Raw genomic sequence first — 25,042 nt, 5'->3', positions numbered from 1 at the left:
TTTCGTTATGCATTATTTGTTTTGGTTGTTTAAAAACACACAAAAAAAATTATCCGATTACTCGATTAATCGATCGATTCAGTGCTAGATTAATCGATTACAAAAATAATCGATAGCTGCAGCCCTATTATGCACCATTTTAAATGACTGCTTGCAATGAAACATTTTGCAAGGCTTTTGGCCTCATTTCACTGTAATTCATTGAGCAGCATAGCAAGCATCATCGGCCGATATATCGGTGCACACATACTGTATTGTGAAGTATAAATGTCTGTTATGTGAAAATGCCAACCTGAGCTCACAGGAGGTATTGAGTTGGTGAATTCGTACACTGTAAAATACATATTTTCGTTCAACCAAAAAATGTAAGGTTACCTTTTAAAATTTTGAGTTAATTAAAATTAAAAATATTAGTTAACTCAAAAAAGTTGTGTAAAAATGTTGTCAGCTGTCGGAGTCAATGGTGTAGTGGGCAGCGCTTGGCGACCCGAGTTTGATACTCGGCTCGTGGTCATTTGAGGATCCCATACCCCTCTCTTCTCAATGTATTTTCCTGTCCTGCACTGTTAAATAAAGGCAAAAATTTCAATGTTTTAAACTAATATTTTTACGTAGCCTGGCTAACACCAGACCAGTCTCATAGAGAAATGAGACGTGGTCTGGGAACCCTATGCTCATTTTCTCGTATTTGAGGTGTGGTTTACGAATGCCCAGAGCCATTTATTGGGCGCTACGAATGTCTATCAAATGCGTCTGTTCGTAGCTCATAGCCAATCATTTCAATTTTACCAGATGACGTATGTAGAGCGACATGAATTCAAACGTAAACAACTTTTATCGGTACGTGTGCACACAGCTGAAAGCTATGCAACTAAACCAAGAGCTGTATATTGTATTAAAAAGCAACACATTTTAGTGGCACTATGACAACCACAGTACAGACATAATGACAATATGATATTAATAAATACCACTTACCATTTATAAGTTTATTGTACTTCGTCGACGACGATGCCTAGCAGCTTGGACCTATAAAACTCTGTGGCTATCATGTCTTGCCATATCCAAACATGCTTCTTGGATATGAAATTGTTTAATGCCAAAAGTTGCTTTTTTTTCAAATAAACTTGTGCTTAAAACTACTTAGAACACTATCTAAGGCTGCATTGAAAAGTAACTTCTGTAGCGTCTGCTCCCACGTTGGATAAACAAAACTCCTTCTGTGTGTCGCATAGATGTCGTCTTTGTCTTGCTGCCTCCTCCCCGTTTTGTGATTGGTTCCCTATTTCAGGGGCAAAAAAGGTCCATAGTTTCCATGATAGACTTGCAGCGTGAATAAATTTGCGCGCAAGGCAGCATAGGGAAACCCAGGCTAAATTTTACGTTGAATTTTTTTAAAGTGCCCATCTTATGACTGCTTTTCCACAAGTTAAATAGGTGTATGAGTTCCATAAAGCATATTTCAAAAGTTGTTTGCTCAAAATAGCTTGTAGGAAAAGATTGTTACCCATCTCTAGGAGCCTCTGTTTCAGTGCATTTCAGATTTGAGCTAGTCATTACATATTTATGAGCTGCTGCTCCTTTGATCACGCCCCGCTACTATAGCATGTGCGCGTGCATAGTGATATCGTGAGCAGTACAGACCATACTGTGTTATTATTTTATATATTATTATTATTATTAACGGTTTATGTTGCCAACAGACAAATCATGCAGAAAAGTATCACTAATAAGTACACTCCAGGAGGAGAAACTCATGACACATAATGATTCCAGCGTAAATTGTGATGTAGCAGTTTTAACAATACACTCATTTTCCCTGAACAATGCTAACATATTCCCGTTATAAAACATTTTCAAACGCATTATTTTCGCAAATTACAGAAATTAAGTCCCGGCGGGGGATGTATACTGCTTGTGGACTGCGTGCTAATTGCTAGAAGCTAGGGGGAGGTCCGGACCGTAAAGTTATAAGAGGCTCGGGGGTTAGCCTCATCAGAAAAGCCGGGGCGGTAAGGCCCAGTCTCGGTTAGTTTGGCAAAAAACTTTTAGTTTGGCAAAGCACTATTACTTAGTTCATGTAGAATTGTAAAATAAAGCCGTTAAATTTTTTTTTTTACTTTCGATACCATGCTGTACACTATCTTGCCTGCAAAAATATCTATATAGCATACTGTTTACAAACAATTTTAACATCACTATACATTTAAAAGGTATAATTTACGGGATTAGCATCAATGTATGATCTTTGTTTTGAGATACAGATGCTCTAGCATCATAAATGTAGTATTTTGTGACAGAAGATGACAACATGCAAAATATAACGTGACTTCTTACCTTTTGTGTTGATACAACGATCGCGAATCGAATCCAGTCTGTTTCTGATGTGTGAATGATCCATGAAAGTCCAATAAAATACATCCAATGACCATTTTTGTCCACAAATGCGTTTAATCCATGAAATATAGACACATAGTCTGTTGTTTACATCAGATTTCGCATGAAGGTCTTATCGCCTACAATCTGATGACTATTTGCTTCGTAACACACTGTATATAAGATTACTCCAGGTTCCAATAACCACGCGTTAAATCTTTGTTTTTAAAAGTAGGCGGGAGTATAATCCATAATATCCAAATAGCGCTGTTATTTCAGTGAGACATGATAACAGTATAGAGGGTATCAGCGAAGTGACTGACTGCTCTGTGCTCTCTCTAGCTCCTGGTGGGTGGAGACCTGCGAGTGGGGTGGTGGGCGGGAAAATTCAAACTGAATGTGACGAAACCGCTAGTTACGTAACAACGGAGCTGAGTTTAAACTCGTGCAATCTGAGACTCAAGGCAGAGGACATTCAGAAACCTGTATCTCACTCAAAACAGCATGGATGGATTTTTTTCCAAGTTTGTATGCGTGTGGGAGCATCAGAGACACAAAATAACACCCCAAAACCCAGAAAAAGTGAGTTTTTCATAATATGGGCACTTTAAAATTTCAAGGCAACCAGGTAACTTACTTTTTTAAGTTGAACCAACTTTTTATTATTTACAGTGATGTACGATTATTAAGAAAAACAATGACAGCCCAACCTTATAACCTCACCCTTAAACCCAGCATGACAGGGCAAAAGTAAATCACACAAAATGTACAAATTTGGGTTTACGAATTTAAATGAGTTAGCCACATCATAAAATATGAATGAATTGCCTTGAGATTATGTAAAATTGCTTGTTCAGGGCAGTAATAAATTAACGGGTTCTCTGCCATTGACAAATTATTTTGTCAATTACAAGAAAACGCTTCCCTGCCAATGACACTTTACAGCAATTTATATTTCCACTATTATCCACTAGGTGCCGCTCTTACCCAGCTTATAAAACATTTAAGCATCCACTGATTATTGAAAACTCTGTGTATGTTTTGATCATCATTCTAAATCTAATAAAAGTCCTTTACAAAAATTCTATTATCTCAGCTTTTTGCTCAAACTTTGGTTTTTCTAAAGAAACCCACCCATATTTAAAAGATGACGAAAAGAGAACAAATGAAGATAGGAAGAAATTTTTTCTCTTTTGATATATTTTCTCTTTATATATTTATAGAAAAATAATTCTGGAAGGCATTAAACTTTTGTTGGAGCTGGCTGGCAACTTAAAAAAATAATGCTTACTGGGATTGAGTTAAAAACATGCATTTTATATGATGCCTTATTTTTTTAGTACCAACATTTTTGAAAATTTCGCAAAGAGCTGTGTAAAACAATGAGCTCGACTGTACTTAATAATTGATATATCTTTCCCATCTCCATCATAACCAATGTGCATTTTTTTAAATTATGCATGCATATTCTATGGACAGGAATAACTTGAAATATGTGCTTATGCAGATAACATATAAATATATATTACACATTAAAGGAGTTATTCACTGAGGGATTCCTGCATCTCAGACACATTCTGGCATATCTGGATGACATCACTGTAAACTATGAACCCATTTAATCCTAAATCCTTATTTAAATACTTATAAGGGCGGTTTCCCCGACAAGGATTAGTTTAAGCCAAGACTAGGCCTTAGTTTAATTAGGAAATATAACTAGTTTTAACAAACATACCTTACTAAAATCATCACTGAGGCATTTTGAGGCAAAACAAAGTGCACTGATGTATTTTAAGATATGTCATTGCAAGTTGTTTTCTGTTTGGACAGCTCTTACATTTATTTTAGTCTAGGACTAGTCTAATCCCTGTCCAGTATTTATATCATGTATATTATTCATTTCTACTCTTTAAGTTAAATCCGGTGTCTTCTCTGGATTGGCTGGGACCAATAAATAGCTCTATTTATACAGCACTGAACTTTCTCTTGTCTATGCTGTGTTTGGAGAAAACTTCTGAAAAGTTATTTATCATAAGCAATTAATTTAGTCAGAATTTTAATCGCTAAGTCACCCTGCAGATCTTGGATAGGCATGCAAAGTCTTTATTTGCAGAGTAGACATAAGCAGTCTGCAAACACCAGTCCTTTCAGAAATGTGTGTTTTTGCTCACCAACTTTACAAATTGACCTTTCATGTTAAGCTCTTTACAGCCTTTCCTCATGTTAAACGGGGTCACGTCGAACATTTTAATCTAAAGTGTTTCCAAGTGATATTTCCCCTTTAATCTCTCCAGGATCATCAGTATTCTGTGGTGTTAGTCTGCATAACTCAAAGTCAGAAAGTCTTGTCAAATTCGACCCATTATGCAGCCAAAGAAGAGGTCACAGTCAGATTAACAGAAAGTATAGCAGCCTTTGTATGCCAGGAGGGAGAAAACATATTCACACACTCATAAATCAGCAAGAACCAAATATAACATATTTCACATCATTCATTTAAAGTCACTTTAGCATTTCAACATTGCCTCACCAAGACCAAGTTACATTGTGTTTGGTTCTTTTTTTGTGTTAATTTATTCATGTCTCTTTAAAGCTGACCTGGTGCTGAGACGCATGTCAGACGGCAGTGTTTTTGTAGATGGGACCCCAGTGCATTCTTGTTCAGGAAGCGGATCCCGCAGGGGCAGCAGTCGAGCTGTGCCGCACGGCCCTGCCCACCCTGAGCCGACTGAACCTGCCACAAGCGAGCCTGTTAGCATTTCACAATGTGAGTCTTATAAAAAAGGCACGTCCTTGAATGTTTGTCCTTGGATCTGGTTCACATCTTTTATTTATTTCTGCATGGAGGTCACAGGCTTTGATAGATATGAAGATATACAGGCCATCTATACATGATTCTGACAATGAAACATACATAAATCATGGCATGTTGAGTCTAAATCATATTTTGTTTTGTTTCTTTCAGTATGCAATAGGTGGTGGGGCACAAAGCGGTTGGATTACGTGCTATACTGTCCTGATGTGCTCACCACATTCCCAACTATAGCACTGCCTCATCTGTTTCATGCCTCATACTGGGAGTCCACAGATGCTGTGGCCTTTATTCTCAGACAGGTGAGTGCACACTTCATAACAAGCTTTAACAAACAAATCGGTTATAAAATAAATTACATTAATTCATTTACCAGATGCTTTTATACAAAGCGACTTAGAAATGAGACATTTACCATTTGATCAATGTGCAAACAATTTGTGTATTCTACAAAGCCATGTTTATATTTAGTACATTAAAGGGACACTCCACATTTTTTTTCGAAAATATGCTCATTTTCCAGCTCCCCTAGAGTTAAACATTTGATTCTTACCGTTTTGAAATCATTTCAGCTGATCTCCGGGTCTGGCGCTAGCACTTTTAGCATAGCTTAGCTCAATCCATTGAATCTGATTAGACCATTAGCATCATGCTAAAAAATAACTTTTTTTTTCCTATTTAAAACTTGACTCTTCTGTAGTTACATTGCGTACTAAGACCGACTGAAAATTAAAAGTTGTAATTTTCTAGGCAGATATGGCTATACTCTCATTCTGGTGTAATAATCAAGGACTTTGCTGCTGTAACATGGCTGCAGGAGGCTTAGTGATATTACGCACTGCCCGAAAATAGTCCCCTTGGTTACTTTCAATGGCAGGGGACTATTTTCGGGCATTGCGTAATATCACAACTACAGCCATGTTATGGCAGCAAAATCCTTGATTATTACCCCAGAATGACAGTATAGTCCTAACCATATCTGCCTAGAAAATCGCAACTTTTACATTTCTGTCTGTCTTAGCACACCATGTAACTACACAAGAATCAAGTTTTAAATCGGAAAAATATCAAAACTCTTTGGTTATTTTTGAGCGCAATGCTAATGGTCTAATCAGATTCAATGGATTATGCTAAGCTATGCTAAAAGTACTAGCGCCAGACCCGGAGATCAGCTGAAATGATTCCAAAACGGTACAAATCAAATGTTGAACTCTAGAGGAGCTGGAAAATTAGCATTTAAAAAAAGTGGAATGTCCCTTTAAACAAATCCTGCTATCAAAAAAAAAAGTAAATTCTCTATCCATGTATAAAATTTTCAGTGTCCAGCTACTAGGTTTGCATGTCTGTCCTTATGCCTGCAGTCTCCAATGGATTTAAAATTGTTAAAGATTTTAATCGTTTAAGTCTGCATGGATCCATTTAGATCTGAAAACTCGAGGTCTGACCCGAGACCTAAAAGTTTTACATGTGCCTCGGACAAGGGTCGGGTATAATATTAGTGGCTTTGGGTAATTTAACATGAATGTGTAACTATCTCATGTGTGCCAACCCCTCATCTGTTTGCCAAGTGCTTGAGACATCATGTGGCTTGCGGTAGTTTAATTTTCGTTAAAGCTTTCAATCAATTTGAAATGCACTTTTTAGTGGTTACCTTGGTGTCGTTGTCAAGATAACAAATAAAGCAGCAGACCAAATTGGATTCAAGGCCAACAGGGTTTCTTTCTGTCTGACTGGTGCGTGCGGGGCTGCAGACAGCACACACGTCAGTGCCGTTTACATTTGGATCTAGTCGGGTTATAAAAATTGCCACTGGGTCGGATTCGTGCCTAATTTTCTTGGGTTTGTCTCGGGTCTGGTCTTTTAAAGAAAAAGTAAAGCACATCGGATTGGTGTAAAAAGTGATTCTAGTAATTTCGGGGTCAGGTACAGTACATTTCTTTGGATCCGAGAAGACCTCTAGTCTCAAGCCTTACTCTGATAAGCAAACAGGGCCAAGTTCAGATGTAAATGGCATCGAAAACCTTTTGTGATTCACTCACTCAAATCATACTTGGAAGTAAAGCATTGTTATGATGCGTCATGCTATTAAAGGAATAGTCTACTCATTTTCAATATTAAAATATGTTATTACCTTAACTAAGAATTGTTGATACATCCCTCTATCACCTGTTGCGTGCACGTAAGCGCTGGAGCGCGCTGCGACGCTTCGATAGCATTTAGCTTAGCCCCATTTATTCAATGGTACCATTTAGAGATAAAGTTAGAAGTGACCAAACACATCAACGTTTTTCTTATTTAAGACGAGTAGTTATACGAGCAAGTTTGGTGGTACAAAATAAAACGTAGCGCTTTTCTAAGCGGATTTAAAAGAGGAACTATATTTTATGGCGTAATAGCACTTTTGGGAGTACTTCGACTCGCCTGAAAAGTCCGCTCCCCTTCTCCTTCTCATAATGGGAGAGGGAGGGTGTTACTGCGCCGAGTCGAGGTGCTCCCAAAAGTGCTATTGCGCCGTAGATTATGGTTCCTCTTTTAAATCCGCTTGGAAAAGCGATTCGTTTTGTTTTGTACCGCCAAACTTGCTCGTATAACTACTCGTCTTAAATAGGAAAAACGTTGATGTGTTTGGTCACTTCTAACTTTATCTCTAAATGGTAGCATTGAATGAATGGGGCTAAGCTAAATGCTATCGAAGTGTCGCAGCGCGCTCCAGCGCTTACGTGCACGCACACAGATGATAGAGGGATGTATCAACAATTCTTAGTTAAGGTAATAACATATTTTAATATTGAAAATGAGTAGACTATTCCTTTAAGATTGCTTGATCATGGGCAAAATTATAATCATGATTATCTTGGGGAAAATCATATTTCGATAATTTAACACGATTCCTTTAAAATGAACTTTAAAACATGTATTTATTTACCTTTTCATGAAGTAAGTGTTGCAATAGGCTACATGTGTCAAAGCAGTGGTGCCTTCGAAGTGCCTTATAAACAAATTTATATTTGGATCGCACAATGATTGTTTTACTTCGATTTAGGGATGCATAACTATTAATCACGATTAATCTATAGCAGAATAAAAAAGTTTGTGTACATCATATATGTGTGTGAACTGTGTATAATAACTTTGTATAGATAAAAGCACACACATGCATGTATATATTTAGGAAATGTTTACATGTGTATATATATATTTGTATATTTATGTATAATTTATATTATATCTAAATATAAATACTTAATATATAAATATATTTTTTTTCTTAAATTTATACATGCATGTGGGCATATTCATATGATGTAAACAAAAACTTATTCTGCTATAGATTAATCGCGATTAATCGTTATGCATCCCTACTTCAATTATCTTGTTTTTGTAATTGTTTGAATTAAAATTTGAAATTGAAAATCAAAAACGATTAATTGCACAGCAACAACAATTACATTAAAACAAGCTCTTTAAACTTTGCTTGGATTTGTGTAGCTTTAAAATAAAAAATTAGCTTAGCTAAAAAAGCAGAAAAGCACATGAACATACGCTTGATTTCATTGAACATTAGCTGAAATAAAGGAACACATATCACAGAGTTCATACCAGGTGTAAATAGTGTAAAATGCATTAACAATCTCACAGATTCAAGCTAGATAAGCAAGATTCATTTACAGCTTGATGTACAGTAAAAATGTTTACCTACAATGTGTAAACATTTCTACAAGAGTCTTAACTCTCTTTTACATTTCGAACACAAATGGGAAACAGAGTCGTCCTTCATAGCTTCAGGGTCAACTATAGTCAGCTTATCCAAGACATCTATTGTTAGAAGCATCCCTGCAAACAAATCGATCAATATACCATTCTTGAATTAGAAACGCAATGACATTGAAATCTTTTCCTTTTTAAAATGTTGGTTGGTTCATTTATATGTTGAATGAGAGAAAAATTTGTAACCAATGCATCTTACAGTGCATGCATTTAATGCAGCTGAGCAACAGGAATATTAAATAAATATTAAATTAAAAACATATTTAAATCTGAATTATTTACTTTTTGGTATTTCTTATCATTCTAGTGACACTAAATGAAATTGTAAAAAGTAATGTTTGGTATATGCAGTATGCCAGCCAAGAAGAAAGATTATGACATGAATGGGAATGTTAAGAGTCAGCCGTCTTAAGGTATTACATACGTCCCTAAATGAGACTTGTGTGCTTAATGACTTAGACCTCGATCTGTATGAAAGCTCTACAGGGACGCTTTGTCAAACAACGGTTGCTCCTTTGTGCGGCTTCCTGAACAAACAGTGAAATAAAGAGAAGGCCAAAAAGCTCAGGCTACATAATGATGCTGAAATGCGTCATCCAGTTACTATATTTGGATGCATGTAGAAATACATTAATTCAGCAAAAAAGATATAAAGAATCACTGCTCTTTATGTTGAATATGTTGTGTACATTTTGCCTGATATCATAGCAAAGATGTTGAATTGGGGAGGAGCTTTAAAAACACACGAGAATCAAATATGGTAAAACTTTACAATAAGGTTTCATTCATTAACATTAAGGCCACATTTACAAACAAGGCTGCATGTTTGACTCAATTCCAATTTCTGAATTCACTTTTTTTTGTGTATGCAGTACTATTTTACATTTGTTTACTTAATTAAATTACTGTACCAACCTGAAAAACATGAAAATTATGGTTTATTTGATTCAATTTCATGGTAATTTCTCCATTTCCTGCCAATATTTATGTGCGATTAAATGCAATTAATTTGATTAATTAATCGCCACATCATGTAATTAGTTAGATTAATGTAATCACTTGACATCGCAAAGGAAAAATGTTCTCATTAATATATTAAATCAAGTGAAGTTAATAAAATATTATATAATAATAAGGTCCATAAGTTTTAGATTACATTAAAGATCTGGTATTTTTTTTATTTGAACAAAAATAATTTAACAAAACATTTTGGATAAGAAGATGTAAAATGAAGAAGAAATGTAAATGTTTAAGATTCTGGACTTTTTTGTGTCACTTTTCGGATTGTAAGCAAATGTGGCACTGACTAGCCTAAAAAACACATTTGAATTAAAGACCAAGCATTCAGTAATATCACGAGTCTGTCAGCTCAAGTGCATAGTAGCATTAAAACAACACATGCTTCAATTCAAGTACATTTTTCAATTAAACCTTTTAAAAAATAAAATGTTACGCATAAATTTGAAAAGACACTTTAATGCATTCAAGCTTAGGCTTCATTCATAGGCTCTGTATGTGTACATAGGATTTGAAACGTACAAAAGCTTAATTCTGTCCTGTTTCTTCTCAGGTGATGCGATGTGACTGCCTGAAGGCTGGAGAGGCAGATTGTTCAGACACGATGCCCATCTCCCCATCCAGCCCACGTGAGAAGTGGCTTCGGAGAAGGACACATGTCAAACTTCGGGTAAATGTCACAAGAAATTATCTTCGATCCCCTTGCAAAGTTGATTTGGATGAAAGAATGCCAGGCAGTCAGGAAATGTCGTATTATGGTCAAAAATTTAATTGACATTATTGTACAAACCATTGAATGTAAATCATTAGGAACCATTTAATGTCAGTCGCATGTAAAATTGAATAGGGGCTCCTGCAGAACGGTAGGGGGTTCATAATTGAGTTGTGTTAAACATTCTCGCAGCAGGGGTGACACAAGACTTCAGTTTTGGTTGTGTCAGTCAAGCTGTTGGAGGTCAAATGATTTTTAAAAAGTTTTCATTATCTGAACCGTAGCTACTGCAATATTTCACCTGTCACTTATGGTTATGTTTTGACCTTTGTATCTTAGGAAATTTTTTAATCTTTTGTACTGTCAGCATGCAATCCTTCAAGAGCACTTGTCAGGTCATTTTCTACTGAATTGTAACAACTTATCATTTGTTTATAAAATTATTAGGAGTTTTATGACGGACATATATATGTACGGGTGCCCTATTTTTTTCCGGCATCCTGACGATTGTTTTAAAAACAGATATATACTAAGACGTTTACGTCGGTGTCTGTCGTATGTTTTCAATTGTTTCCAATGTAAACGCCAGCGTTCAGCTTTTTGTCAGTGCTCTGAGAGTTGAAAAACTTGGGGAAGAACGCTCAGCTCGTCAATGTCACTTTTTACTCAGACGTCCAATCACAGTGCTGAAGGCGCGGGACAAATATCACAACAACCAACCGGCAAATTGTACAGCCACTCATAAACAGAACAAAAGTATCATAGCAACCAAAGCACCCAGCTGAAAACACGCTGGGAAGTACCCACAGTTGGCATCCACCTGCCATTTTCAGCCGCAGTTAAATGCTTTGGTGTACACACCCCCTAAGTGTCTAGATTGCAGTGGTAAAATGTTGTCTTAAAAGTGTATGCTGATCATTATGCTGCAGTGTTTATGCTTTGATGTCAAATATAGATTTCTCTAATAATTTTACAGAAATACACTCACCTAAAACAGGGGTTCCCAAACTTTTTTTCCTGCGCACCCCCTTCTATGCCCCAACCGGGTTGGCGCACCCCCAATCCACACTTCAAAAAAAAAGCTAAAAAGATTTCTTTTTAAAGACTCATGTTTAATCTTGCGCAAATAACCAGGGGCCGGTTGCAACTACGTCTGACATTGTGAAAAATATTTACGCGTGTTGCACCATCTGAAACTATCCAGATAGCAATGAGTCGGCGGACCACCGGCGGTGCTCTTTCGGCAGTAAGCGTCATAAGGGCGTAATCGCTGCAGCCGCTTTTGCATAAATTAAGCAGTCGGTCCGCCGGCTGCATGCTGGCGGCATCTCGCAACAAATGAGAGTGACGTATTCGGCGGCAAAAGTTTCATCCCCGCCAGTGGGACGCACCTATAGCCGACAGCTTGGGGCTGGCGACATAAAGAAGCCATGCGGATATTTTTTGCGACCAGTGCAGCTATGCTCAGCGTAGATGCGCGCCCCCGTGTATGCGTTTAACCACTGTGATATTTAGATGCCATTCGAGTTTCCTATGGTAAAAAATTTACACTTACTGCCATCAGCTAATAGAAGATACATGAGAGTTTCCTCATGTTTAGCAGTGCGCTCTCCTTCTAGATGCGTGCGTAACGTGCAGACCCATCATTCACGAAAGCCTTTACTGTTCGCACAAATGGTGTATAATAGTTTGCAGATTCATTATAACAGCTCAAGTTTAAAACAAAATTAAATGAAAGCTTTTAATAAGTTCTCTACAGTGTCTTTGTAAGTATTTATGTATTTTATTATATAATTCATTGGCGGTCTCTTTACCAGATTCAGATTCAGATTCAGATTTATTTGTCACATTCATAATGCAGTGAAATGTTACAGACGGCTCCGTGCTAATCAACCCACAACAAGAAAAACAATACACTCAGGATATCCGGTGGTTATTGCAGATATATACATTACACCAATATAGACATATCCCTATACACACATATATAAACACATATATATGTATATACACATACATATATACATATAAATACACATATACATGTATATACATCCATACATACATACGCATGTACACATACACATACATAATCATGCCTGCGCGTACACCTACATACCTACACACATACTTACATACCTATACATACACATGCATATATAGACACACATATACACATTCACATGTATACATACATGTGCATACTTAACCCTTGTGTGGTGTTCGGGTCTGTGGGACCCGTTTTTAATGTTTACTGTAAAAAAATTATGTAATTTATTGTTGTTTCAACCTCAGATTCATTGGCCTTGGCTCATTTTCTATGAAGAACATAAAAATAAACAACTTTATAATTACTGTACATTGTGTACCCCCCTACACATTTATATTACATATGTGGTGTTCGGGTCCACTGGACCCGGGGGTAATAACAATGTGAAAATTGAATTTGCTATGTAACTTTACTCTGTTTTTCTCCTGCCTGGGACTCCTGTGAGTGTATGAATGTGTTTGTATATATGTCTGTACATATGTGATGGATGCATGTCAGAGTTTTGTCCTTCTACTCTTGCTGTAATGCCGCAAGGATACAACATGTTATATATCATGCATGAACATTTGTCTGCCCCCACTGTCCCAAACACTTTACCTTTTGTCTGACAGGAACCATTCTACATTTTACCATTATCTCCCTTACAAAAAATCCATAGTTTTACTGTAGTAAAAGAGTAGTAACCGTGGTTATTTGGTATATTGATGACCATTAGTAAAACCATGGGTTTACCACAAAACCTATGGTGTGTGTGTGTGTGTGTGTGTGTGTGTGTGCGCGCGCGTGTGTGGGTGCGCGTGCGTGCGTGCGGCCGGGTAATTATCACGTTGTGGGAACCAATTGTCCCCAAAAAGATAGAAATACCAGTGTTTTTGTGACCTTGTAGGGACATTTTGATGTCCCCATGAGGAAACAAGCTTATAAATCAAGCAAAATGATGTTTCTTGAAAATGTGAAGTAGCAGAAGGGTTTCTGTGATGGTTGGGGTTAGGGAATGGGGCAGGTAAGGGGAATAGAATATACAGTTTGTGCGGTATAAAATGCATTACGTCTATGGAATGTCCCCACAAAACATGGAAACCAGAAACAGATTTGGTGCTTGCGTTAGTTTGTCACTTTAAGTATTGGTTTATAAAAAAAAGATACAAGACGTGTTATTTTATATTTTTGTTGGGGTTAGAGTTGGGTTTAGGTAGGGATGTCATTTTATGTAAATCTAACCCTAAACCGAAGCGACAATGGTAAGAAATTAGGACAAAAAAGTTGAGTAACCAATACGTGACAGTGACAAAAACAGAAAAGCGTGACATGCTCACGTTCAAACGCGGCGAAACGTGACATTTTCACGTTGGTCCATACGTGTCTATAGGTACATAATTTCGTGATATTGGGTTGTTGCAGGAGTGCAATTAGCTGGTTGTCCTGCAGGTGACCTTGTAACTCTGTTGTCTTGTGATGCACTTATGAATTAGCGGTTGCTCCGGAGCACTCGTGGATCTACAATGATTTTCAAGTGCTACTACGAAGCTTTTGGTAAACGGCCCGTAATTCTAAGATGATTCGTACGATCGTTTTTACGATCTACTTAGCCTTACGATGCTTTTGGGAAACCCGGCCCTGAGTATTTCTGTAAAATAATATTCTGTAACACGCCCAACTGCTTTTTTGACACTTTGCCTACGTTTAGGATGAGGAAACAACTCTTAAACAGTGTTAAAAAGTCAGAATGCATGAAATACCATTGAACCACCCCTTTAAAGCATTACATTTAGCATTACATTTAGATCTGCTCACGTTGCATCAAAGATTTGTTTTCACAGGCTGTTCTTGCAGCGCTGATTTTTGATTAGGAATTCTTTCCAAGACAATCACATGTGTCTGTTGAGTGCATGAATACAATAACCAAGATTTTTTTGTTTCATGTTTTCAGATTTGCATAATTTAGTGAATCAGCTGCTAAAACCATACAAACATCAAAAATGACTGCAGTTGCAGTTTATTTTTTGTGAATTTCCCAGATAATGTTTCTTAAAGGCAGGGGTCACCAATCCTGGTCCTGGAGGGCCGAAGTCTCTGCAGAGTTTAGCTCCAACCCTAATTAAACACACCCGAAGCAGCTAATTAAGGTGTTTCAGGTGTGTGTGATTAGGGTTGGAGCTAAACTCTGCAGCAACACCGGCCCTCCAGGACCAGGATTGGTGACCCCTGCTTAAAGGGATAGTGCCCTCCGCATTCTGTCATGTGTGGGAAGAGGGTTTATTTGTTATTTGTTGTATAAGTGGGAATAAGGGTTTATTTGTCATCTGCTGTATAAGGGTGTATTAAGCTGTAATGTATGCTGTCCTGGACAACCTGACTGTGTGAAAACAATTATCCCTCTGGGGACAATAAAGAATCTAATCTAATCTAAATTATCATACGTCACTAAGAAAAGTGTATACACTACGCTGATACTCTCTCTTAAATAAAGAGAAGTCTAAGATAGCGGCATTAACAGAAGCTAGTTATTTTCATTTATAAAGTTTTAAATATGGATATTTCTACAACAAAACGGCACGATTGATGGCTCAATCGGATTGAAAAGTCTTCAGGTAAACACCTTAATCAATGCAATTGAGGTTGATCGGATGCAAGTTTTTATCGTTTTAAAAGGGGTAGTGTAGTTTGATCTGTGATCCAATCATCAGGAGAAAAGTATGCATGTAAACGCACGAATCGTAGTATGTTCTCAATCGGATGCAAAAATACCTTGCGCAGAAGAATTATTCTTAAGTTCACGTCTTATATTTACCTCGTATGACACGATTCTCGTCACTGAAACATGCATTAGCAAGGCAATGGCAAACACGCATTATTAAGGTAATGCGTGCTGTACATTCTGCAGGTTTCATGTGTACTTTCATAATATTATATAAAGACTATATAAAAAAACTCAACTCAACTTTGACTTGGTACATTTATCCAAAGATAAAGCATGAACTCTATGAGAGATGCTGTGCGTTGCCAAGTCCTCTGTTTTTTGGCAGGTACTATGAGTTAATTTTTTGCTGTGGGTTAAAGAAGAAAGGATTTTGTTCATGAATTATTGGCACCTGGGCTGTGAATAGTTATTGGAATGCTTTTGGGTTAGTTGTGAATGTCCATTGGGTTGGCTTTGATAAGCGAATCTGGCAACCTTGGCTGTGCGCGTGTGAAGTTGTTTGGTTCGGATTATATAGAATGTACATGTAAACAAACATTTTAATCAGACTGCAATGTTTAGCGTACATGTAAACTGTACTGTCGTAATCTGCAATCAAATAAAATTCAGTTGGATTGACTAAATTTTGTGCATGTAAACATAGCTAATATACACTCTAAAAATGCTGGGTTATTTTTAACCAAGCGTTGTGTCAAAAAGGGACGAGCGCAGCAGCTGGGTTGAAATTAACCCAGAAAATGTTTGTATTTGACCCAACAATGGGTTAAAACAACCTAGCATTTTGAGTTGAAACAACCACAACATAGGTTAAATTACAAACCAGTGGGCTGGGCTCGTCCCTTTTTGACCCAACGCTGGGTTGAAAACAACTGTTAATGATTTATGAAGTGTTTATAATAAAATGCATGTTGTTGATTATACACCAAGACAAAACGTGTTAATGGAACAGAAAGTTCCAGTACAAACTCTTTAAACATGATTATTTATTAACAGAATGTAACAGCGAATCACAGAGTTTATGATGTCATTGGGACAGAGGATGGCCCTCAAACACTGGTGGGACGGTTCATGTACGGGCCTCTTGACATGGTGACCCTGACTGGAGAGAAGGTGACAGAGGATTATTTCTGTCCATTTTAGCACAAGTTTCAAATGTGAATTCTGAACTGTTTGTAATAAATAATCATAATTGCATTGTTGTTGCCGTAAAAACAAGCCATGCTAGTTGTTGCAATAAAATCAAATTAGGGTCTTAAATGCATTTGAAAATGAGTTTAAGATTAACATCCTGTCTGTCTTTCAGGTGGATGTGTTTTTAATGACTCAGTCTGGCTCTGGCCGTTGGGTGCTGTTTGACACTGTGGTAACCAGCAACAGCGGACGGGTCTCGTACACCATCCCTGAAAATAAAAAACTTGGGTTGGGTGTCTACCCCATCAAAATGGTGGTCAAGTGAGTATAAATATTCTAAATATACTATATAAGTATTTCTAAAAGTATTTCAAGAATGTATGAATCTGTTTCTTTTAATTCCTTCCCAGAGGTGACCAGACAAGCGCAGAGGCATTTCTTACAGTGTTACCCCGGGGAATGGACTGTGTGGTGTTTAGCATTGATGGATCCTTCGCTGCCAGTGTCTCGCTAATGGGTAGCGATCCTAAAGTCCGTCCAGGTGCTGTTGACGTGGTCAGGTAAGTCTTATACTGCATTGGCACTTTCAAAATTATGGAGCATTAAAGGTGTTAATTCTTACTCTACAAGTAATGTGCTAATTGCCTGCCCTGGTATAAGTATGAATGTTGTGATTGTTCTCTAGACACTGGCAGGATCTTGGATATCTAATCATCTACATTACTGGTCGTCCTGACATGCAGAAGCAGAGGGTCGTGTCCTGGCTCTCTCAACACAACTTTCCACAGGGGATGGTCTTCTTCTCTGAAGGTCTCGTTCACGACCCCTTGCGTCAGAAAACCATTTTTCTCAAGAGTCTGGTGAACGAGGTGCGTCCATGTACATGTGCACAAAAACATGTAAAGAAAGGATCGGTGGATTTTTGTTGTTTCAGTTCTCACTTTAATAAACTGGGGATTATGACAAGCCTCATAATGTTTTATAACACTTTTGTTATTTCTGTAGCGTCACTTGTTCATGGTGCTTAAAATGAATGGAACTGAAAGTTATTTTGGGATACTCTCTGATAACATTGCAATTAAAATACACATAACTGACAATTGCTTTTCTTGTGATAAACCCAATAGCACGTCTGTTTGCTTTTTCCACACAGTGTCACATTAAGATCAGTGCGGCATATGGTTCAATGAAGGACATGTCAGTGTACAGTACTTTGGGACTCGCACCTAATCAGATATACATTGTGGGCAGACCATCGAAGAAGCATCAACAGCAGTGCCAGGTGTGATGAATTACACCTAATGTTATTCCTGTGTGAACTTAATGGGGACTGACTTGATACTGTCATTAGTCCCTTTCACACATACAGTCTTTACTGGTAATTTACTGGTAAATTGCAGTTAACAGATCATGTGTGAACAGAACCTTTCCGGTAAATCAGTGCTCCCAATTTACCAGTAAGACAGGTTGTAAGATTACCAGTAATTTACCGGTAAGAGCTGTGTGTGAACGAAGATTATAGGATTACCGGCATTTAGAACGGACGACGTCAGACCGTGCTGACAGCTTCGGGCCAATCATAGCGCTTTAATACAGATGACGCGTTTACCCCCGCACTGTTTACTGACATTTCCACACACATGCTGCTTGAAAGTTGAGCACACCTGCAGTTTACGTCCACATTTCTTCACCAAAGTTGTTAAAAACAGCTGACCGCCGAATTGCCGACGTCCTTAGCACGCCCTCTGTGAAGCCTAAAGTGCAAACAGTACTGTTGTTAAAAAACGCATTTTCGGTTTGACGTCGTCTCATTCAATGTTGTTTGGTCATGAGCAACTTCGCGACTGTTTACCACAGACGTGAAAACAACAAAATACGGACCGTGGATATGAACGACGTGGATTGTTTACAAATACAACATTGAGCTCGCCGCGTGCTACAGGTACTTCCGCTTTCTCAACGAATTTACCGGTATTTTGATACTGATGTGTGAATGATGTCTTACTGGTAAAATAACGGAACGCCACTTCGTGTGTGAACAGCACATTTTTGTATTGACTGGTAAATTCATTCTGGTAAATTCATGGTAATTTACCAGAATTACTGTGTGAAAGAGGCTATTGACTGTGGATCATTGATATTTGCAAATGTTACTTGATATGATGATACTCATATACTCTAAATGTGCTTTAGGTGTCCTTTCATTCCTTTGTTTGTGTTTTATCATCTAAGTTTATAAGTGAAGGCTACGCAGCTCACCTGTCTGCTCTGGAGTTCGAGCACGGCTCGCGCTCCAAAAAGAACCGCATGGTACTGCGTCAGGGATCTTTTGGCTTGTCCCCCAAGACGGACTTCCTGTCACCGTCCCCGGACTTCCTGTCCTGCAAGCGCACCCCGCTGTTGCGTCGAGCCATGTCTGTTCAGCAGCCGTCTCCGCCCTCCTCATCTGTCTCCACCCCCAAACCCGAGCGTGCTCAGAGTCAGCCCGAATCTCACAAAGATGGCCCGGAGATTCGCATCCAGACCGAAGAGGATGAGGAAGAGGAGGAGGAGGCTGAAAAAATACAGGATGTTGTTCTGTAGCACCATTAGTTTCAGAAAAGTGTTGTACGTTGAGGGATTGCATCGTCATTTATTACGGTAAGTGTTCGCCTTTCAGTTTTCTAAATTCCACAGATTTGTACTAAAATAGACAGACATATCGTCGCTGCCCGATGAAACTCACGTATGTCAAAAAAGTTACTTTTCAAGAAGTGAAAAAAGCACCGTATTTCAAAAGCAGTTGAATGTAGCGTTGTCGTACTTGGTATGGCATCTTTACATGTAACCATATTTTTGCCAGTGTAATGATATAATCCACAGTTGACCAAAATTTAGTTTAAATGGACATGCGTGCATATTTTACAGTAAAGGTGGTCGATACACGTTCTTCCGATCATTAATTAAAACAAAACATTTTTTGTTTTACAGTGCCCATCTTATGACTGCTTTTCCACAAGTTAAATAGGTGTATGAGTTCAATAAAGCATGTTTCAAAGGTTGTTTGCTCGAAATAGCTTGTAGGAAAAGATTGTTTCCCATCTCTAGTAGCCTCTGTTTCAGTGCATTTCAGATTGTGCCGTTTTGAGGTGGTCATTACATATTAATGAGCTGCTGCTCCTTTGGCCAGGCCCCACTACTAACGTCATGTGCGTGTGCATAGTGATATCGTGAGCAGTACAGGCCATACTGTGTTATTTTATATATTATTATTAACGGTTTATGTTGCCAACAGACAAATCAAGCAAAAACGTATCACTAATAAGTACATTTCAGGAGGAAAAACTCACGACACATAATAATTCAATTGTGATGTAGCAGTCTCAACAATACACTCGTTTTGCCCTGGACAATGCTAACATATTCCCATTATAAAACATTTTCAAACGCATTATTTTCGCAAATTACAGAAATTAAAGCCTGGCGGGGGATATATACTGCTTGTGGACCGCGTGCTAATTGCTAGAAGCTAGCGGGAGGTCCGGACCGTATCTTGGGAAAGTGATAAGAGACTCGGGGGTACGTTAGCCTCGTCAGAAAAGCCGGGTCGGTAAGGCCCGGTCTCGGTTAGTTTGGCAAAACACTTTTAGTTTGGCAAAGCAGTATTACTTAGTTCATGTAGAATTGTAAAATAAAGCCGTTACATTTTTTTTTAACTTTCGAAACTACGCTGCAAACTATCTAGCCTGCAAAAAATATCTATATAGCGTACTGTCTACAAACAATAATATTAACATAACTATACATTTAAAATGTATAATTTACGAGTTTAGCATCAGTGTATGGTCTCTGTTTTGAGATAAAGATGCTCTAGCATCATAAATGTAGTATTTTGTGATAGAAGATGACAACATGCAAAATATAACGTGACTTCTTACCTTTTGTGTTGATATAACGATCGCGAATCGAATCCAGTCTGTTTCTGATGCGTGAATAATCCATGATAACCGTCTAGAATACATCCAGTGACCATTTTTGTCCACAAATGCGTATAATCCGTGAAATATAGATATATAGTCTGTTGTTTAAATCAGATTTCGCATGAACCTCTTATTGCCTACAATCTGAGGACGTCGTAACAAACTGTATGAGAGACTACACTTTAGGGTCCAATAAACACGCGTTAAAACTTTGTTTTTAAAAGTAGGCGGGAGTATAATCCGTAATATCCAAATAGCGCTGTTATTTCCGTGAGAAATTTTAAATGGATACACTTCAGCAGCACTTACGTCACTTCGGAGCTGAGTTTGAAACCGTGTAATCTGAGACTCAAGGCAGAGGACATTCAGAAACCTTAATCTCACTCAAAACAGCATGGATGGTTTTTTTTCCAAGTTTGTATGCGTGTGGAAGCATCGGAGACACAAATGAACACCCAAAACCCAGAAAAAGTGAGTTTTTCATAATATGGGCACTTTAAAAGTTTCTTTGTAATAAGATTCTAAACAAACTGAAAAATGCTATACTCAGTTGGGGATTAAGAACTGTTTGTTCTTAATAACTGTTCTTTCCATGTTTCAGCCTGTTTTCTAAATGCTGATATCCTAAATGTAATCAACTTTGTTAATATAATAAAAGTATTGAAAGAAATCTTCATTATCATTTTTAAGATGGCAGTACTGTCAAGCAGAGATTCTTACTATATACAAAACTAAATTTTTTGGTTAAAATCTAAAGTTCATGTTTTTTTCACAGCAGAATAATTAATTACTGACAATGTATGTAAAGAATCGCTTTGTAATCAAATCGTTACTCCCAGAATCCGAATGTGAAGTGTCCAAAGATTCCCACCCCTAATGTACAGACAAACAAAAATTTCAGAATTCTCATTTTCAGTTTAATTATTTTTGTAATCACTAATATTTTTTATTAAGCAAAACTATATTTATTGTATGCACTTAATTGAGAATGAAATTGGCCACATATTTCAAATAGCTCAGCTATTCATACCTCATCTCTATGCGCTGCATGCAGTGATAGCATACTGACGTGTTCATTGAAGATGCTCCTCTGCAGTTGTCATGGAGACACTTGTTTGGTGATTGATTTGAAAAAACCTCAATACTGAGCTCCATTCATTCAACAAATCTGTGGAGACACGCCGATTTAATGCACTGACAAACACTCCTGTGCTGCAGTTAAGGGAGCAGATTCTCATTTGGACACAGGCCCTCATTTGTTTTGAATCGCTTAAACTAGGCACAGCTCACCGGCTCACAGATGCCATTGTCTATCTTCCGAGTAGCTGTGACGCACATGAGTTGCTCTGGATTGCCCGTTTCCCCACTCAGTGCCACGGGCTCATTGACTTTATGTGTTTGTAGGATATCAGGGGAATGGCTTTCATATGGGCAGCCCTGTTTTGTTGAAGGGGCGGGTACAAATGTCAGCTCTGTTATGAACTTTACGGAAGGACGTAATTGGCTTCAGGAAACACAGATGGCGTCAGATGACTATGTTCCTGTTGGCTTGTGTCTTGTTTCTCTTTCACAGTCTAACAGATCCCAGTATTAAACACAGAAATGGATGACTTGGACCAAATCATGAAGATAGAGCAGGCAATTAAAGCCCAGAATAGATGGGAACTACTTCTTGGTTGACCAAATGCAATACGTATTTTTTTTACAAAGACTATAGGAAAAAGTGATTACTTTGAAGATGCTAAAATATAATTGCATTATTTAGAACTCCCAGGCTTGGAAAATAATACTTTTCCCAAATTCCGTTATCAAACAGGTCAAAATATCTCTTTGCCTAACTGCCTCAAGCAAAACTCCTGGATGTCTTTTAGAAAGTCTATGCCGTGAACTTCGCATATTTTTGAGAATCCAATGTTTAGCTGATCATGATAACTGCTCATTATTACCCACGTAAACACGACTGCTTCTCTTTCTTGATCGAACGTCAGAGCTTTGTTTTTTCGAGGGACCAGCAACAGTCCAGATCTTCTTCTCCTTAGCCCAGGTAAAATACCTCTGACGTTGTCTGTGGTACAGGAGTGGCTTAGCAAGAGAAATACGACAATTGTAGCCAAATTCCTTGACACGTCTGTGTGGGGTGGCTATTCCTTGTGTCTTGAATCAATTTTGCTTGACAAGCCTCTCAAGGCTGCGGTTCTCTCAGTTGGCTGTGCATCTTTTTCCTTCCACTTAACTTTCTGTTAACATGCTTGGATACAGCACTCTGTGAACAGCCAGCTTCTTTGGCACCCTCCTTGTGAAGGGTGTCAATGATTGTCTTATGTACAACTGTCAGATCAGCAGTCTTCCCCATGATTGTGTAGCCTAGTGAAACAAACTGAGAGACCATTTTTTGACCAGTTTTGAGTTGATTAGCTGATTGACATTACACCACATTCAAGAATTCACATTAACATGTACGGGAATCAATAGGGAATGGGATAAAGCATTATTGGCGTGCTGTCCAAGGGGAGGGGTCAGAGCTTGGAATTTCAGCCCACACGCAGAGTACTCCCCTTCTTATCCTGGGATAGATGAAACTAGCTAAGAGTGAGGTGCTGGGGTGGAGGAGGAATGCTGCAAAAATTGTCACTGGACAAAGGTGACATATAGACACCTCTGCTCTGATTGGTTGGATTACATGACCATGCTCCTCCCGAACTTAGTTAAAGAAACTTAAAGGTGCTCTAAGTAATTCACGCGTTTTAGACCATAAAACATTTTTTGTTACATACAGCAAACCAGAGGTGTATAGTACTTAAGTATTTTTACTTTCTACATAAAAGTACATTTTCAAGTATTCGTATTTTATTAGTGTTTTTCTTTGGAAAACAAACATTCCAAAACATATTATCATAATTTTTACTCCACTACATTTCATATTTTCAGGTTTTTGGTTAATATGTAAGTACATTAAACATCTAGTACATTTTTTACTTTTACTAAGTAAAAAGTATTTTTCGTACTTTTACTCAAAAAGTAAAAGTACACAATATTTATGTAATCAGGGTTTAAATCAATTTTAATATGCAATATTAAAGGAATACACAGTATGATTCTATGCTTTAGTAAAGAAAAGTAAATTTTTTCCCAAGACAAACACTCTGATAAAGCACAGATGCTTGGAAAAAAATACTCAAGTAGAATACACCTCTGCAGCAAACATCTCCTCACTATCTGCTTGCTGCCTGTCTGCTGATCAAACTGTAAAAACACGATCTCTGTAGACAGTCCAGGCTCCACAAACTGCAATAAAAACACAGTGGCCAAACCTACAAACAGAAACGATAACAAAGTGTTCCAGCAAATAAACGCCAAGAAGGATTTAATGGTGGCGCGTTCATGAAAGCACGGAAGGGAGGGGGAGGAGTTAGCTACGCTCTGTTGTTTGAAAACAGTTCAAACATCAACAAAAAGTGACGTCATACAGATTCGCTTAGAGCGCCTTTAATTTCTAAGTTGTTGAGAGTGAATTGGTGTTTTTTTATGTGAGACAAAATCATCACAATAAAAAGAAAAAAAACCTGTTTATGAACAGTTTTTGGTTTTGGCTCAATCATTAAAAAATATTTGAGTTTGATTAGTTATATTTTTACATAAGCAACACACACATTTCTGCTACAAATTAACATTTGAAGTTTGTTTTTAGTACTTACCAGTATTGGACAATTACACCAAACGTGACAGAAGTGCAAACGTTACAACTTACCCCAAAGGTGGGGTTAATTGTAACAGGCAGGGGGTTAGTTGTAACACTTGCTAAAAATTAAGTTTGCAGGCAAATATTTCAATACTATTTTGTCTATATACTTGAAGTGGATATTGTTTATATGTCTTCATTCATCCAGCCTTTTTCTAACAATAGTTTAATTATAAATGAATACAAATGTCTAAATATGCGAGAAAAAGCAGCACAATTATGCATTTTTTTTTTTAATAGGTGACCCAGTCTGTAATAACCATACTACAGTTTCAAAATCAAATTCTGAGATAATAAGCATCAAAGTTTCAATATAGCCATTCATTTAGTTATAATTTCAACCTTTGACATGACCTTATTCAATTAATATTAAAGATATGAACAAAAATAAATTTGACACATGATGTTTGATAAGACACGCACATTTATTTTGTTGGCAGCCAGCAATCATTCGTGTGTAGCCTATTTAAAACAATGGCAAGAATTACGCTAACGTTAGCAGTTTTCATAAGTGCTGAGGGGTTAGTTGCAACACAGCGTTACAACTAACCCTGCTGGGTAAAAATATTTTCAAGCCCACAAAAAAAGTTGCTAAGAGCTCCAGACATATTTCAAAACTATGCTATGTTTTAGTCAACAAGACACTGATTAATATGACATAGCATTGAATTTGGTATCTTACACACCCAACTTAGAAACTGAAAAAACACATGATAAAAAAATGACTTACATGCCACCAAAACACTCGTTCATCAATAACTCTCTGGAAAAACATTA

The 25,042-nt window shown here is 37.6% G+C and overlaps 1 protein-coding gene across 2 annotated transcripts in view; it reads left to right on the top strand.

Annotated features, from left to right (window-relative positions):
• plrdgb (PITP-less RdgB-like protein) overlaps positions 1 to 25,042 on the top strand; it is a 119,230-nt gene that overhangs the window by 92,710 nt on the left and 1,478 nt on the right. For both annotated transcript variants that reach the window (XM_055180236.2, XM_073871113.1), the window contains exons 11-19: positions 4,970 to 5,143; positions 5,342 to 5,490; positions 10,527 to 10,643; positions 16,430 to 16,546; positions 16,740 to 16,888; positions 16,978 to 17,127; positions 17,253 to 17,436; positions 17,721 to 17,849; positions 18,800 to 19,207. In XM_055180236.2, the coding sequence (XP_055036211.2) occupies positions 4,970 to 5,143; positions 5,342 to 5,490; positions 10,527 to 10,643; positions 16,430 to 16,546; positions 16,740 to 16,888; positions 16,978 to 17,127; positions 17,253 to 17,436; positions 17,721 to 17,849; positions 18,800 to 19,150 (1,520 nt within the window). In that variant the 3' untranslated portion in view covers positions 19,151 to 19,207. The remainder of the gene's footprint in view (positions 1 to 4,969; positions 5,144 to 5,341; positions 5,491 to 10,526; positions 10,644 to 16,429; positions 16,547 to 16,739; positions 16,889 to 16,977; positions 17,128 to 17,252; positions 17,437 to 17,720; positions 17,850 to 18,799; positions 19,208 to 25,042) is intronic.

Source organism: Misgurnus anguillicaudatus, chromosome 9, assembly GCF_027580225.2.
Source record: "Misgurnus anguillicaudatus chromosome 9, ASM2758022v2, whole genome shotgun sequence".
NCBI lineage: Eukaryota > Metazoa > Chordata > Actinopteri > Cypriniformes > Cobitidae > Misgurnus > Misgurnus anguillicaudatus.
This window is presented reverse-complemented; position numbering and strand designations above follow the sequence as displayed.